This window comes from Montipora foliosa, chromosome 6 (assembly GCF_036669935.1).
Source record: "Montipora foliosa isolate CH-2021 chromosome 6, ASM3666993v2, whole genome shotgun sequence".
Taxonomy (NCBI): Eukaryota; Metazoa; Cnidaria; class Anthozoa; order Scleractinia; family Acroporidae; genus Montipora; species Montipora foliosa.
Genome location: NC_090874.1, coordinates 49,986,385 through 50,001,384, shown reverse-complemented (window position 1 = coordinate 50,001,384; position 15,000 = coordinate 49,986,385). Strand labels below are relative to the sequence as shown.

Below are 15,000 nucleotides of genomic sequence, written 5' to 3'. Positions count from 1 at the left end.
GTCCTCGTGTTTAAAACTGATTCATTCAACTTGATCACTATAATAACGGCAGCTGTGCCTGATTAATGATCTTTCTTAACTGATGATAATAATGATAATGATGATGACGATGAGAGTGAACGGGGTGTAAGAGGAGTTTCTACTGATGACACATACTTGCCATCCCGCTTGTGCACCATATTTAGTATCTGAAGAGTGGCGGCGATATCGTGTGGATCCATGCCAGTCGACTTGCTGATGCCTATAGACAATGCAAACGTTACATGGTCATGATTTTGAAATTTAAGAAGGCCTTTGTGAGGTCACTGCTACGACAAACTCTCCTTTGCCACTGAGGTGTTCCCCAATTTGCCAAAAATGCTCCGTTAAGATTCCCGCACAGTAATCGCTTTCCATGTGTGTTCTTCGTTTGATTCTTATACTACCCGTAAGATGGATGTTTTTTTTTTTGTTGCGTCTTTTTTCTCCTGGGGAACACGGCTTTCTAGAAGAAACCAGCCGGCGTGTCTTCAATAGCCCTTATGCATGATGACGTCTGACGAGCTGATTTCACCATCAAGCCTCGAATTCGAAAATCCAACTGGTAAATTTTAGCTTGAGCTGAATCCTAAAGCAACAAACTTGTAAAGAAAGCCCACGTGCAAACAGTATTGTGCGTCAAAATGATGTGAATAATTTAGTGCAAACGAGGCTTGGCGGTGAATTTTTGAGCATGTGACGTCATCTTGCATAAGGCCTATTCAAAAACAAACATTTCATTCAAGATTTGAGCTGGATAGAACTGGCTATTGAAAGCGCGAATTAAAGGCCCACCTTCAACCGACAGGCTTTTAGACCATTTGCATTGTTCATCGCAGCTATGTGATTGGATGAATTTCAACTTTGGTTGGATTTTCATATATGAAAAGTGTTCCCCGGCACGTAATGCCTGTCGGGTGAACGTGGGCATTTAATAAGCGAGTTAAACTGAGTTTAATTCAGACTTTAAGGACGGTGCCTACTAATTCAAAGGTATTATTGAAGTCCAAAAAGAAAATTGGGGGTAACCACGCACTTTTGGAAGATAATTAATCAACAATATTTGTAAAAAGCTGTGAAATACAAAGCAATGTATGGCGTTCTTTTCCAAACTGACGTTTAGTTATCTCTGAAAAATGCATGGTTACCCCCAATTTTCTTTGCGGATACCAGGAGCACTTGCTAAGTGCTGCTTTCTTCGCATAGTTTTGAACCGCGCAGAAATATCCCAATATTAATAAGCCTCACCCATAGGAAATCTGAGTATCTCGAGATGCGCAGAACGTATGCGCCATAACAATAGTAGGCACCTTCCTTAACTCAGAGCTTAACTCTGTTTGTTGAGTAATAGAACGAGCATCCCGTCACCTCTGATTGTGACGTGTTTTTCCTTGTGGTCGTGTAGGTACTCCAATAACACACTCTTCCAGTAGCTTCGATAGCTAATCAAACCAAGATCCGACAAAGGTTTCTCAGGGGAACCGGGTTGGCCTTCAATTCTTGACAACAGGTAACCTACAAAGATCGATGAAGCAATTAATTTCTGAATCAACAATTTGCGAAGCATCGGAGTAGCACTTGGGCTGTGGTATTGTTATTTTGGTACGGTAGTTGATGGCGCTAAGTGGAGTGCTGGCATCAAACTTCGCACAATTAATTCGGAAGGATTACTACGTCATTCTCGGTTGCCGTACACAAACGGAAAGGGGAACTAAAACCCTGATCCTTTATCAGTGCACTCTTGTCCCCGCTAAGGAAGCGTTACGTTTCGCCTTTCTCGGAGAAAGCTAAAAGCTGGCGAGCTGCACAAGGGGATCACGTAGGGAGCCCTGGATTGCCCGGAAGGTAGATTTGTAAATCTCAAAGGGCTACGGCGATTGAAAGTTTTTGTGAACTTACTGAAGTCGATAAGAAGCCGTCCATATCCTTGTCTCTGATAATGAGGCATAGTCATGATACACGACACGTTATACTTTTGTTGACAGGACTTTTCCTGTTGACAAAATTAACAGCAAAATTAATATCTAACGTCGATTTCATTATCATATGAATTATTTTTTGTGTGACAGGGGCCCGTTTTTCGAAAGTCCCAAAAAGCCAATTAGCTGTGAAACTGCGATCCGCTTGTTTTGAAACAATGTTTTTTGAACATGTTCTTCAGGAAACACAAAGCAAAATAATTGTGAAGTTTGAGGCCTTAAAAGCTCTTGCCTTTTAAGATACAGAGGGAATTGTGACACTTGAAAACGGGCTGCATTGGATCTCAACCGGTACTAAGTTGATAGGAATCACCGTTGAATTTGAGAAAGAATAGGAAATTGACCAAAACTTCAAGTTATGACGGTATCATGATCCACCGGCATAAAACCGAAGTTACTTTAGCCCAAGATCGCAAAGAATTGCCTATGTGTGACTGGACCCATCTCCCGAAAGAAAAAAAACTGATCTTTCTTTGTGGGTGGGTACGTTTATTAACAGGCCGGCTTAACAAGAAATGTCATTCGTGCGCATGTGCGCATGCGTGTGAGCGGGAGAGCGGGAGGGCGAGAAGCTTCATTCAAGAAGACGCGCGAAAACACACCTTTGAGAAATAGCCCACCAAATGGCAGCCTTTCTTATCGTTTTTTGTCAACGCATAAAACAGAAATGGCTCTACGTCATAGTACAAGGTCTTGTGATCCAGAAAAAGCTTGGCAAGAAGGCAAAGGTTCTGGCAATAAATCTATAAAAAAAAAAAAAACAGATTAGCGTAGGTTAAACAATCATGTACAGCTCAGGGTTCTTTTACCTTTTTTGTGGAAGGGAGGGGGGTTGTGCTTTGCTTCACGTGTGATACATAACCTGACACAGCGCAGTATATTTGGCAAAGAAAATTTTAACTTGGAATAGGCCACTTTCAAAAATGCCATAATACACATTGCATAAGAACTGTTTTACTGAACTAAGTCCCAAGAGAAACTGGCAAACAATGAGTATTATGGTATTTTTGAACGTGGCCTATTTACGTCTGGAGATTCGTCTTTACACTCACCCACCACCACCCAGTTAAAAACTAGAGCGCGCGACCCTAAAATTGCACGTCGCTAATACAAGTAAACAAAATCGAGGTGAACGACGGACAGCGCTACCGCAGTTACACTAAAGGAAAGTAAAACTAACCTTGTTTACGGCACCATCCACTTCAAATACAGAGATGTCATCTTTCCGGTAAATTTCGTTTGCGGGTGGGTGAAACCATTTACACTTGGTCTGAGAAATTGAGAAGTGTAGTTATACTAAAATCTGTCACTTACGCAGTCTTAGGATCAATATTTAACAATTATCCTGTGAAATCGCGCGGAATATCGCCTGATACTTAGCCCACGAGGCCGTAGGCCGAGTTGGCTAAAATCGCGCGATACACCGCAAGACTGAGCAGGATAATTGTTTTATTATTCAACACATTGATGACAAAGCACAATTTTCTACGTTTATTGAGAAAAAAAGCTGGAAAAACTACCCTTTTTCTCCGCGACATACAAAATTACGTATATCGCAGGATATCTGTTGAGTACGCACGACGAATATTGAGCTCGCTATAACCAGATTTGGACATTGTCACAAGTTGTCACATTGTCACAAGTTATCTTGGAAAGGACTACTGGCCATTCTCGTCCACAGAGGCCGCGATTCTTTCGGTCAGCACCAAGAATAACGACTTCTGGTCTGGCCGGTTCCGAACCAGGAAGTCCGGGAATCACGGATCTCAGTCCGGCTCGTATGCGCAATCTCAGAAATTTGAAAAAATTAGTAGCTGTCAACGGTTACCAAAATAGATCCCCACAGGGCCTGCGCGTATTTCGGAACCGGCCAGAGGTTGTTATTCTTGGTGCTGACCGAAAGAATCGCGGCCTCTGGGAACGAGAACGACTGCTGCCCAGCTGTAATTGACACTGCGCATGCGCCATCGCTGTTGTTTGCACTTATGCGGCAAAGAACATTGGAGATGTACACAGGTTTCTTACTCTTTTTCTTAAATTCCGGTCCCTATAGTTTAATCCTCTTCTTCCTACGAGCGCCATTTATAGATTTTACTCTGTCAAACGTCAGACGATTTCACGTACGGGAACAAAAGGGTTAAACACTAATGGCAACTCACAATTGTCCAGATAAGTGCAACGATCAATTCTACCTTCCGAATGTACAGACACACTGTTGCTGGGTATTAAATCGCTTTCCCTTTTGACTTGCTGTTCTTTAGAATTACATTTCTTTCCCTTTATTTGAAAACCCACATCGAAAGCGAGTTCCTGTGGATTCTCATTGAATACTTCGTTTCTTTCACTTTCTACGGGGGTGTAAATGCAGGTAACCCGTCAAGTCGCCTGAAAGTCATCTCGCCCGAAACTTTGTTTGTTAATTGGCTCACAATAAAAAAATAGTGCACCAGGCCCCCGCTGTTCAAACGATGGTTAGCGCTATCCGCCGGATAAATCACTATCCAGTGGATAAGTATTTGCGAAACTAATGGACAGTGATCCGTTATCCATCTTTTGAACAAATGGGACCAGGATGGCGCTTGTATTTTTTTTCTCTCGTGGTGGGATAAAATTACTTCAATTACTTAAAGCCAAAACGTCATAGATTACTTAAATGCCTTAAGCTATTTAAACCGTGTCCTTAGTGTGATCGCGCAACTGGTTGACTACATTATGAATAATGAACGAATTAGTAGGTAACTGTACGTACCATGTGCCGCATTAAAATGCTTGTACTCTTCATATACTTGAGGCAAAACTCGCACAGATATAACTTTGGCAATCTGCAAGACCACAAAATTAACAAAAGTTTCACCACTGACGCAAGAACACCGCGAGACCAGGTTACTCCGGATCCGCGGTTGGTCAATTTTGCAGACCGTATTCTTCCGTTTGACTATGGATGATGATTGACCTTAATTATTAAGTATCTAGACTTCTCGCGCTGGAGCAATAATTGGGGACACTGTAAATTGAAATTTGCTAAAATGGACGAAAAACCAAATCAAACGTTGATTTTTGAGGAAAGGAAAGGAAAGGAAAGGAAAGGAACTTTATTCAAGTGTCTAGTCGTTCTAGCGCTGGAGCACTAAGTGAGGACACTGTAAACTGAAATTTTAATTTGTTAAAATCAATTCAAATGTTGGTTTTTGAGGAGAGGGGAAAACTGAAGTACCCGGAGAAAAACCTCTCGGTGCAGAGTAGAGAACCAACAAGCTCAATCCACATATAATGCCGAGTCTGGCAATCGAACCCGGGCCACAATGGTGGGAGGCGAGCTAGTGCTCTCACCATTGCGCCATCCCTGCACCTGAGGAGAGGAGAAAACCGAAGTACACGTAACTGGAGAAAAACCTCTCGAAATCGAGAAGAGAGCCAAGAAATTCAACCCGCATGTGACGCCTAGTCTGGGAATCGAACGTGGGTCACACTGGTGGGAGGCGAGTGCTGTCATCACTGCGCCAGCCCTGCTCTTCCGATGTTTTGTCTGCATAAAGACGATACGATCCCGTTTGCGCAGTTGCCCGCCGAAAAAGACTACAACTATTCTTACCTAGCATATTCCTGAGGATACGGCGAAGAATACCACGTAACAATCTCATAGCGACCAAACTGTATAAGCGGGGGTGAGCGAGAACTGGGAACAAGGGTAGTCGTGGTGTCCAGATTCATGGCAGCGTTGGCTTTTTCTTGAGCCTGTTTAAACAGGGCGAGATCTTCCTCTGTTACTCCTGGAGGACAAATACGGGACAAGGATTTGAGTTACGGACAAAACAAAGATACGATGCATATGATAATCTACGACAGACAAAATCAAAGGTTTTGAAATGCTCAGATAGCTACAAGCAGTTTGGTTGAATGGAACATTTCACATCCACCCATGGCAATGTAAGGATATTAAATACACGCTATATAAACAAAACAACCTTCTCTTATGAATGAGAAACAACAAATATGCTGTTTACTCTTCGTCATCTACAACCATATTCTGGATGTCAGACAATTCGCCCCCAAACTACCCCTGGACAATTCGTTCCCTTCAGAGATGGTGTCTCTAGGTTAATTGCCCAACTGGAATGCCCACAGCTGACCTGGTGGCAGTTGCTGCTGTTTCCTTGGTGACGTAGGTGAGAGTGGGGTCATAGGTTGCGTCTTACTGGATGATGGTGGCCTTCCTGGCCGCCTCTTGGGAGTTTCATCAATCAATTTTGCATCGTCCTCGACTTTTTTGCTTTCATTGGCCAATGGGCAGGCAGTAAGACTGCAAAGTAAAGTAATGAAAATTAATGTTAACTAGAAACTCACTGATCTTTTACTGAACAATGTTTTGTTGGCTACTTTGATGCCTTCTGTGCAGCACATGCAAGATGCAATATAACACAAGGGGCAACAAATAAAATAGAATGTGTGTTATTAAAAGATGAGTGTATGCCCAAAAAAAAGAGCACTGTTTACTTTGAACTTAGTCAAATGGGTCTGTGAGAAAGAAGTTCTTGTAAATTGCATGGAGGCAAAAAAGTTAAAATAAAATTAAAAAACCACTTGTCAACCAAAATATTTTGTATGATTTAATTCAGCAGATAACTTCTAGAATAAGTACATACAATCCAATAGATACAATCTAACAGATTAACGCTTTGGCAATAAACGAGTTCGTTTGTGATGACAACTGAAATATCTTTAAAGCCTTTGAGCAACACTAACATGCACCAAACACATACTCACCTCCTATGAGATGTGGATCTACCATTCGTATGTCCCGAGCCATCACAACCTGGTGTTGGACAGGTGCTTGACCTAGGTCATGCACAAACAAAAATTTGACTTACGTTATTTTGATTGATTTGCTATCAATAACAATTGTTATAAAAAAAAAGATAGTGAGTTGGAATACTAGTTCTGAACCTACAACCTTCCGCCTACCAGTTCACATATTAGACCACAGTTCATTTACCAGGATAAACATTTAGCATCTACTTTCTTACAATAAAGCAAGCTAGAGTACAGCATTTTGACAAGTTTATCCCTAGCAGAATTGCAGGACAATATGGTAACCTGCACCTAGTTGTAAAGGCCCACAATCTTGGACAAAAATGGTTGAGACCTTTCTCAAGTTTACAATGTAGTTTGTCAGACAATAACTACAATAAATGCCCTCCCCCTTCCCCACCGAAAGCAATGTTGTTTATGGATAAGTGCAAATAGCTGAGATATCAAACAACATGGTTTGGGGGAAAGGAGGGTTCGTAACTTGAAGATGTATTTCACTGAAAGACTTTGTTAAGATAAGAAGGAATACATAGTGTCTCAACAATTTTTTCTCCTATAGCTCAATGGAAGAACATCGCAACTAGAAATCAGAGGGTCATAGGTTTCACTCCTGAAGGAGGCACACTCATATTTTTTCCAGTCACTATTTCAAAAATCATCTCTCTATTTTATTTACCATGGTCAGCATTTGCTATCTACTTCATTAGAATAATTACAAATGATTATTGTTGTAGGAAAGAAAGTCAAGTGTAAATTAAGGATGAATCAAGGAATTATGCTCACAATTATCCACCAATAAAGCCTGGAAAAATTTGGGGATTCAAAAACATGGGAAACCATTAATAAAAATTGATCAAGAAATTCCATTAATTTCATTACAGAACAATGTTTTATGACCTTTAACTGGAACCCACACAAGCCCAACACACTGCCTTGTTCTCACCAGTTCATTCGGTAGAGCAACCTAACAGAACTGCCAACGTCATGGCTTCGAACACTGTTGAAGATATTTACTTGAATGCCAAAACCACTTTTATGAAAATAATGTTTCCGTTGTCTCAGTATTAATGTACAAAGACCATTCTTTAACTTCGCATTTTTACATTATCTTGGTCCCGATGATACTGCCCAAATCAAACACAAAGACCTTTAAATGTAACATAGATGCGGGACCTGGCAAAAACTTCAGAGTGACTTCCTGCTGCAATTTTTTTAAGGTACACTGAGAACAAAAGAAAAATACCATGAAAGAGGAAAGAATAGGAAAATACCGACAATCTTTTCGCATTCGTCACCTCCCATTGCTTTTAAATTCGGGCAAACATCAAAGGTGGTTTCATCCCAAAACTTTGGTGCAGACCTAGTGGGTTTGTCAAAAATTGGCTACAATTTGATACAAATTATGGCTAAAAAGATATGGTCAGTTGCACTAGTAACATGTTCTGCAGATTACAACAAAGGCACCTACCCTTGAAGTGGAGCTTCAGCAGTTGAGTGAGGCTGGATTTTTCTGCGTGGTGGGCTTGTAATTGGAGTTTCTAGCACTAGCCCTTTTCTTTTTCTTCCTGGTGTTTTGACTTTACATTTTGAACAAACCCAGATCCCTATGACAAAATCAAAGTGGCTATGAGCCACTGAACTCGGAAAATGAACTATGAAAGGTGAAAACATTGAGCCATTTAATTAAATGGACCATTTTACAGTTTTACTTAAGTTACCCAGTTGTGATGCAAACCTTTGTGCTTTTCTAATGTTAATGTAAACTAATTAGAATTACGACAACTCAATTTACACGATAAAAGATCAATACAAGTTCACAGCCAAGTTCACTGATCAGCAAACAACTATAAAATTTCGTTCCCAGGGTCTCTCTTCTTCCCTTCCCCCGCAGCAGGAGAGACAAGACCCTGGGAACGAGGTTGTTCACACTTATTAACTGGTCATTGACAATATTATGCAACAATAAAAAGTGTGGGTGTTGCAAAGATGAGTGTGGAGTTACTCTTAGTAATGTAGTAAAAATGCCAGGAACATTTTTGTTTCATTCAGTGTCAAGACATACATATAGATTAGGCAGCAAATCTGACCCAAACAGGCAGTGGATGTATCGTGTACCAAAAATGAATACTGTGACGGCAAAACGGCACATTACTGTAAATACAGCAACAATTTGTAAGAAATATTTACAGCTACAACTCCCAGTGAGGTTAAGAGGACAGTAAATTGACAAAGACCTTATAACCTGCAATTATGCCGTCCCTCCGTACGTTTGATAATCAATATTACTAGTAATCTCAGCCAAATTATTGAAGTGCATTCAAGTAAAGCAAAAGGGTAGGGAAAGAAACAATCTTTGAAGACCAAAGTTTGAGGATACAAGCATGTACCGGTACTTCTTCCGACAGAATTTTTTTGGAATGGGACTTAACTCAAATCCCACAGTTTCACTTTCTTCCTTAAAACAATCATTCAGCAAAATCAAAATTGTTGATCTGAGTTTCCAAAAGTACAATGATTTCATTTCAGTACTAAAAATCCAAAAAGTTCATTCTCCGATTTCAAGTCCTTGTCCAGTTCCAGTTCTAAAAGTTCCTTCCCATGAGACATTGTTCCAAAATTCCTTCATTGAAAGTCCAGTTCCATTCCTGATTTCAAAAGGTGCCCTCCAGTGAGACTATATTCCCATGAACCTTTTTCATGTTTTAAGTCCAAGTTCACCCATTCCAGGTTCAAAAATTTCAATTCATAAGCAAGAAGTCCAAGATTTCCGGGTCTGGTATTGTCAAGCAAATCTCTCCATCAACCACAATTAAGAACGAAGCACCGAGTTGGAAAACATCGAAAACTAAAAGCTTTGTCATAAAAACAATTTGAGCGAAAAACACAAAAAATTCTTAACCTAAAAAAACTGACACAAGCAAAAAGGAATCGAGTTACAATGGCATTGAGGAATGACATGTTGATCATTTCCGAGTTCACTCCAACTTCTTTTTCACAGCAAGTGTTCGTCTTCCCAAATGCCTTTCATTCAATGAAGTTAATCCCTGTTGGGTGGGGCTAGTATCTGCCAAGTGTTTCAAATTGACCAACCAGAATGCAGAATGTAATATGATCGCTATCAAGCTACAACTGTGCATGAGGTAAGTGGAGTTTATTTCTACATTTACAGCTTACTTTAGCAGTTAATTTTCCCACACAGTCTATAAATCGTATACCGAGCTTGGGTTGCCTGTGCTGAGTCTCACATATAGGGTCCCTGTTTTACCTTTAATATCTTAACTGTTTAATCACAAATTAGAGTAAAGTTTACATAGAGCAAACAGAGTAGCATACTACATGCATTAGAACATCAATCCTTCTTTCTAAAATAAACCAAAGTCTGACCTGTTGGAGTTTCTGTCATGGGAGGAGACAAACATTCCATATGAAACCCTTTGTCACAAGCATCACAAAACAAAAGGTTATCCTGCAATGAAAAAGTTGCGTAAAGTTGCAACTCACTGACGTCTGTTGGAAGACTAAACCCAAAACCAATGGGAACCATTTGGAGTTCCAGTGTGGGTATTGTAACTATTTTTTATCAGCTTCGCCTTCTCACACACGACACCAAAATTAATGTTGGAATCCTTAAAAAAGTGAATTTGAGCTGCATGTATGTTGATGTCCTATGTACAGTTTCTCCAAAAACTGAACTCTTTTCTTGAAGAAACAATAAATTATTTACTCCTTTTGCTTGGGTTCAAAGGCTAGCCGTGGACTGAAAACAATATATTTAAGAAATAAAAAGCATCTGCAGTGGTGAAATAATTTTTCACCTTTTTTCTGTGTCCAGATGACACACAAATATTGCTGTAAATACATCGTATATGCTCTAACCTCTGTATAACAATATTCATCGCCGTTATGTGGATGATACGTTTTGCTTATTCCACTCAGAACAGGACGCCATTGCATTTTTTGACTATATCAATAGTCGATGGAGAAAGAAATTGATCACGTTTTGCCCTTTTTGGCTGTCTTAATCGACAATATCCACCGTGGTTCCATTGTCACTAGTACCTTCCATAAGAACACCTTCACGGGTCTGCTCACCAATTACCTCAGTTTCGCAACTCTGTCATACAAAATCGGTCTTATCAGGACATTAATTGACAGGGTTTTTAAGATCAACAATACTTGGTTGGGCTTCCACAAGGACATTGTTAGATTAGTTTTCATTTTGCACAAGAATCTTAACCCATTCATCGCATCAATAAATGCGTCTATCGATATTTGAACACAGCCATCGACCAAAATGGCTCCACTCAAAATACCACTTCACAGGGTAAACAATACTTTTATAAGTTACCTTATTTAGGCTGTTTTTCTACCATAGCTTAAAGCAAAATATGTCGCCTTGTAAATCGTTATTGTCATAATCTTGACATCAAATTAGTGTTTACCACATTTAAATTAGAAATCTTTTCTCAGTGAAGGATTCTATCCCCAGAGAACTTCGTTCCTGTATGATTTATAAATTTGATTTTGCTTGCTAGCTGTAACGCTTGCTATATCGGCGAAACTGGTCGTCATTTTTCCACACGCGTCCATGAACATCTCTCTTCAGACAAGTCCTCACACATCTTCAAACATTTACTAAGCTCAGAACATTGTTGTCAATCTTGCTTTGCGGATTGTTTCGAAATCCTTGAAATTCCGTCCCTACTAATTTCAACTTAAACTCAAGAAGGCTTAATGCATATAAACTGGGAAAAGCCTAATTTAAACCAACAAGTTCACCACGTCAACCTGACACTTGTGCTTTAGGCTCTACATTCTTTCAAACACTCTGTAACTCACTCAAATGTGGAATTCTTGTCACTTAATCATAATTAATTACGCATGTTTCGCCAAGTTGTTACATGTATATAGTCCTAACAGTTTTTCAAATAGTCTGTAACTGACGATGATGTTCGTAACATTGAAACATGTCTTGGAAATTAAAAAAATTAATGTCATAATTTTCTTAAAGATAATATTTATATATAAAAAAAATGATAAACCACTCACAGCATTTCCAGCATCGTGACAGACAGAGCACACCTTGCACTCAATGCACTGCCAAGGTTCTTGCTTGATTCGTGCCGTCAACTGAGGAGAGTATTTCAAACAAGATGGGTGACCTAAAAGACAAAAGCTAAGGTCAGTAAAGTACAAAAATCCCCCACCATTAACCCATTACGCCCTCTGAGTGAGACTTAACAGATTTTACTCTGTCTAACACCAAACAATTATTTTACTCATCAAATGGGGGTGTCCTAGGCTGTTTGAGGTGTCAATGGGTTAAGAAAAAAAATACAACAAATGATAGTAACTTAAAAACCTTTGCTATGCCTGGAAAACAAGAGCTCAACAAAAAACTGAATCTTAAAAGGTAAATAAATACAAACTACATATATTATTATTTTTGTCATTTAAGCTCTTAGATGTTCGCATGTGACTTATCACAGCAATGCATGTACATGTACCATATCTCACCACTGTTTCCACAGTCTGCACAAGAAATGAGTTCTTCTTCTTCACCATCCTTGTTGCACTGAGCTGTTCCTTGGCAAAAGCCACAAAATATGCTTGCATCCACTTTCTTTTTCTTTACAGTCTAAAGAGTGAAGAATGATCTCATATTCAAATTCACAATCTTGTCCTCAAAGCAGGGTTTAGCCTGCTTGCAGGTGGTAGATGTTGTGGTTGCCGTGAAACACCCATCAGACGCCCCATTGGAAGAGCGTGGGGTAGGTCAGGGCTGGGTGACCAAAACGACTGGGTGGGGGGCAGGAACGGTGAGAAAAACCACCTACCCGAAAACCAGCCTTTTCTCGGAGGCTGCTCACTTTCTGTCGAGCTTCTGGTTAGATTTCACGTTACAATTACTGACCAATACAGTAAGAGACCGTAATAAAGCTGTCAATCACTTAAGCATGCAGTTGTAAAGAAACTTGCTCTGGAGTATCAAATGTAAACAAACCAGAAACCGCAGCAAACGATAAGGGGCGGTTTTGCCCATTCTGATTTCTTGCTCAATACGAAAAGTTTGAAAAATCTGGGGGGCCAAATTCAAGCAGCGAGAAAACAGTGTTCAAACAACTGTGGACACACTATTGGTGTATGTTGGATCAGATCGGCAATATTAATTCCTATCGAAAAAAGCCTAAGGAACCTTTTTTTAACTTCAAAAGGCAGGACATCAATAATATTACAATTATGATTGATAACGGGTCTAAATATCCGCAAAGAAACATATTAGATTTCAGTTTCTTCTGTTATTTTTCCATTACTCTTTTAGTATTTGAATTCAAATTAGTTGTGACTACCATATTTTACTACAATTTTTTCCAGTACTCCGTCTACATCCTTTTGTGATGCAAATGCTTCGAAAGTTAATGACTTCGGTCAACGCATTCGCAAACGCAAATGCATAGAAAGTCAAACACAAACCAGTTGAAGACTATTTTGAAACGTGTTTGGTGGTTCGATTATCTCTGAGCGGTACTTTATTTACATAGAAGCAATCCGATGTAAACTCTCATTTTATGTACCTTAGAAGGCTGGTTTGGCTAGCCGAAATATATTTCACTCCGTTTCATCGGCTCCTGCTCAAAGTATTTACCGAGGAAGGCTGGTTTGGCTAGCCGAAATATATTTCACTCCGTTTCATCGGCTCCTGCTCAAAGTATTTACCGAGAAAACGTTCCTCCAACTCTCAGCGTTCCTCCGAAGAAAAACGAAAGAGCCTGCAGGTAAAAAAATCCTCTCGAATTTAAAAAAGACAGCCCTCTACTTATTGCTCGCTTCATATCTGTGGTTTCTCTTGCGTGACCAACTCTGACCATCAAACTATGTCATTGTTCTTTGACATCTACCTGACCAATTAGAAACCCTGCCCTATGGTGGATGGGATTTGACTTTTGTCCTGAGAAATCATGGGTTTTCGGGCAGGCAGTTTTTTCCTCACTCGTCCCAGATCTTCCGACTTCCACCCGGCGTCCAATATGGTGACCGAAATACAAATTACCGCCTGCAGGCAGGCTAAGCAGGGTTCTATCTAGGGTATTTGAGAGGTAGGTACCTCTGTTCATAACATTTCTCAAAATTGTGTCTCAAAATACACCAGATTGCATCTCAGCACCAAGGCTGTTGCCTAACAGGAGCCCGGTAGCCTGGGGCTCCCAAAGAATAGCTCTGGGCTCCTTAATTTTTCACAGCAACACCTTCCACTTCATATGTTGGGCTCCTAAGTTCTCAGCGTTTAGCTCTGAGGGCCCCTTTAAAATTTTCTTAGGCAGCGGCCTTGCAGCGCACATTTATTTCAACAACTTTCACGAGGAAGGGGGGGGGGGGGGGGAAAGGGGGTCAAGTTAACTTTAAAGAGTGGAAAAATGTGATCAACATTTCCTGAAACCGGAGCCGAACATACTGGTAGTGGTCATCATCCACATATCCCACCACTGCGATGGTAAGTTGGCTGAGTTCCAGTCTATCTCAACCTGACTCCAAGGGTGTTTGTCTGGATTAACACCAGTTTTCTCAACTCATCAAGACTACAAGTGACTCCCAGCTAGCTAGGGGACCAGATGAGCCTCATGTGGGTCTCCCTCCTGTTCATGCTCTCCCCCTCGAACTCAGTACAGAGTTCCAATAAAAACTGGGAAAATATTAATAGGTAAATATATAACAAATGAGCTTACTGATTCTTTTATTAGTTTTGCCAGGAGTTTATGTGCGAATGTTGTGTGTTAATAAAAAGACTGACAACTAACTTGTCAAGCAAACAATCACTTTGTTTTACTGAACAAACATACAAACCTTTGGCAAAGTTGGAAGTCGGTAAAATCGACCCTCTTTGATAAAAGCTTCGGATGCAAGTCCTTTCTTTAGTGACTCCTTCAGCCGTGTTTGAGTGTCATTAGGTGAATCCAAAATTGCCGCATGGTGTTGTGATATGTAATTACCAATCTGCTGTTGAGTACATCCATTTTCATCTCCGACATTTTCAAGAGCCTCCTTAATGAATTCAATGAAGTCCACAGGCTTTTGGATACTTCCCCGTACATGCCGAGGAACCTTAGCAGGGTCCTTGTATGAAGCTTTATCCTTAAAAACTACTTTCAAGACTTTGCCTGTCTTGACACATAATTCAAGCTGTTCCAGTGCAACT

The 15,000-nt window shown here is 40.2% G+C and overlaps 1 protein-coding gene across 5 annotated transcripts in view; it reads right to left on the bottom strand.

Moving 5' to 3' along the window:
• The window catches only part of LOC138007632 (histone acetyltransferase KAT6B-like), a 22,548-nt gene that overhangs the window by 4,601 nt on the left and 2,947 nt on the right, over window positions 1–15,000 (bottom strand). For all 5 annotated transcript variants that reach the window (XM_068854664.1, XM_068854659.1, XM_068854665.1 and 2 more), the window contains 14 exons: window positions 14,649–15,000; window positions 12,324–12,444; window positions 11,856–11,968; window positions 10,191–10,272; window positions 8,275–8,410; window positions 6,762–6,833; window positions 6,128–6,297; window positions 5,590–5,767; window positions 4,747–4,819; window positions 3,178–3,267; window positions 2,600–2,740; window positions 1,918–2,011; window positions 1,387–1,533; window positions 157–241 (listed from right to left, as the gene is read on the bottom strand). The exon at window positions 14,649–15,000 is cut by the window's right edge. In XM_068854664.1, coding sequence (XP_068710765.1) covers window positions 157–241; window positions 1,387–1,533; window positions 1,918–2,011; window positions 2,600–2,740; window positions 3,178–3,267; window positions 4,747–4,819; window positions 5,590–5,767; window positions 6,128–6,297; window positions 6,762–6,833; window positions 8,275–8,410; window positions 10,191–10,272; window positions 11,856–11,968; window positions 12,324–12,444; window positions 14,649–15,000 — 1,854 coding nt within the window. The remainder of the gene's footprint in view (window positions 1–156; window positions 242–1,386; window positions 1,534–1,917; window positions 2,012–2,599; window positions 2,741–3,177; window positions 3,268–4,746; window positions 4,820–5,589; window positions 5,768–6,127; window positions 6,298–6,761; window positions 6,834–8,274; window positions 8,411–10,190; window positions 10,273–11,855; window positions 11,969–12,323; window positions 12,445–14,648) is intronic.